Consider the following 1,380-nt stretch of genomic DNA (forward strand, 5'->3'; position numbering starts at 1 on the left):
TGAATAAAGATACATGTTTGACGAATATGCATGTACCAAGAAAGATTGTACAGTATTTTATATATTATATATGTCAGTGAGACAGTAACCAATTATTATAAAACAGGACATCTCGTGATCACGCGCTCATGTGTTCATGGGAATAAAAAAAAGCCTATGACAAGGGACAAGATGCACTATGTGGTCGAAATCAACTATGAATATCATGCTGTGAATGTCATACGGAAGCATGTAACATTTTGACACTTAAATTAACTGTTATTAGCTTTTAGCTTATTTGAAATGGAAAAAGAAAATATTTACTAACTGGCACTAATATTTTTAATGGTTTTAGTATATTCCCAACATTATATAATCTCATCTACAATAGTCAAATCAATTAAAATCTACAATAGTCAAATCAATTACAATCTACAATAGTCAAATCAATTACAATCTACACACTTTATATAATCTCATCTACAATAGTCAAATCAATTACAATCTACACACTTTATATAATCTCATCTACAATAGTCAAATCAATTAAAATCTACACACTTTACCACTTTTTTACTCGAAAGATTCTTTTATAACGTCTTTCTGCGTCTCGTCATCACATGTTGTAAACTGTACCCAAGCATTTACAACCTGTTGCAAAGGAATCGTATCATTTTTAGGCTCCATTAAAACAAAAGCTTGTCTAAAAGGTTTCTCGTTGTCTTGCCCAAATGCTTTAAAATACATGATTTGTTCATCTACTGATATTTCTCTGTCAGCATTCGTGTCGAAGACGTTAAATATTGTGCTGAAACATGTATTCATCTTCTGGACAAAGGCTTCTCTGTCGCTTTTGTATTCGTCTTCTAATCTCTCAAGAAATATTTCCAGCGTTACCGTGGCATCCTTTGATGGCAAAATGAAAGTCGTCCACCATTGTTCTACATCAGCTCTAACTTGTTCCGTTTTCTCTGATGTTAGTTGGTTCATCTCAAGAAATTTACGTTGGCACTCTTGTGCATCATCAAAAGAGACACTACCATCATGGTTGACATCGAGAGATTTGTACCACAAGGTCCACTTCCTCTTTAAATAATCCATTTTCCTGTTCAAATATCAATTATACATTTCTTAAAAAGATGTACGTAACTTTTTTTTCTCACCTAAGGCTATTATGGTTTGATTTTTGCCCATAAGTTTAATTTCAAGCATTACATGTTGAATCTATTGTAATATATTTCATTGTAATGTATTTTCTTGCTGTTCTTAATAACCGCACTAAACTAATTCATTTGGTAACTTCATAAACTTAACAGTTACGTTGGAAGCCACAGTGGAAAATGTTGCAATCTGAGCATTACAAATTGGAGTGTTTGTAAGTAAAATGAAGATTATGACAGA

General features: G+C 32.2%; 1 protein-coding gene across 1 annotated transcript; it reads right to left on the reverse strand.

The window, feature by feature from the left end:
* Positions 1 to 552: 552 nt before the first annotated feature.
* On the reverse strand, positions 553 to 1,080 carry LOC139511082 (sarcoplasmic calcium-binding protein-like). The gene has a single exon (XM_071297654.1). It carries the CDS (start codon positions 1,078 to 1,080, stop codon positions 553 to 555), a length of 528 nt encoding a protein of 175 aa, XP_071153755.1.
* Positions 1,081 to 1,380: the final 300 nt, after the last annotated feature.

This window comes from Mytilus edulis, chromosome 2, assembly GCF_963676685.1.
Source record: "Mytilus edulis chromosome 2, xbMytEdul2.2, whole genome shotgun sequence".
Taxonomy (NCBI): Eukaryota; Metazoa; Mollusca; class Bivalvia; order Mytilida; family Mytilidae; genus Mytilus; species Mytilus edulis.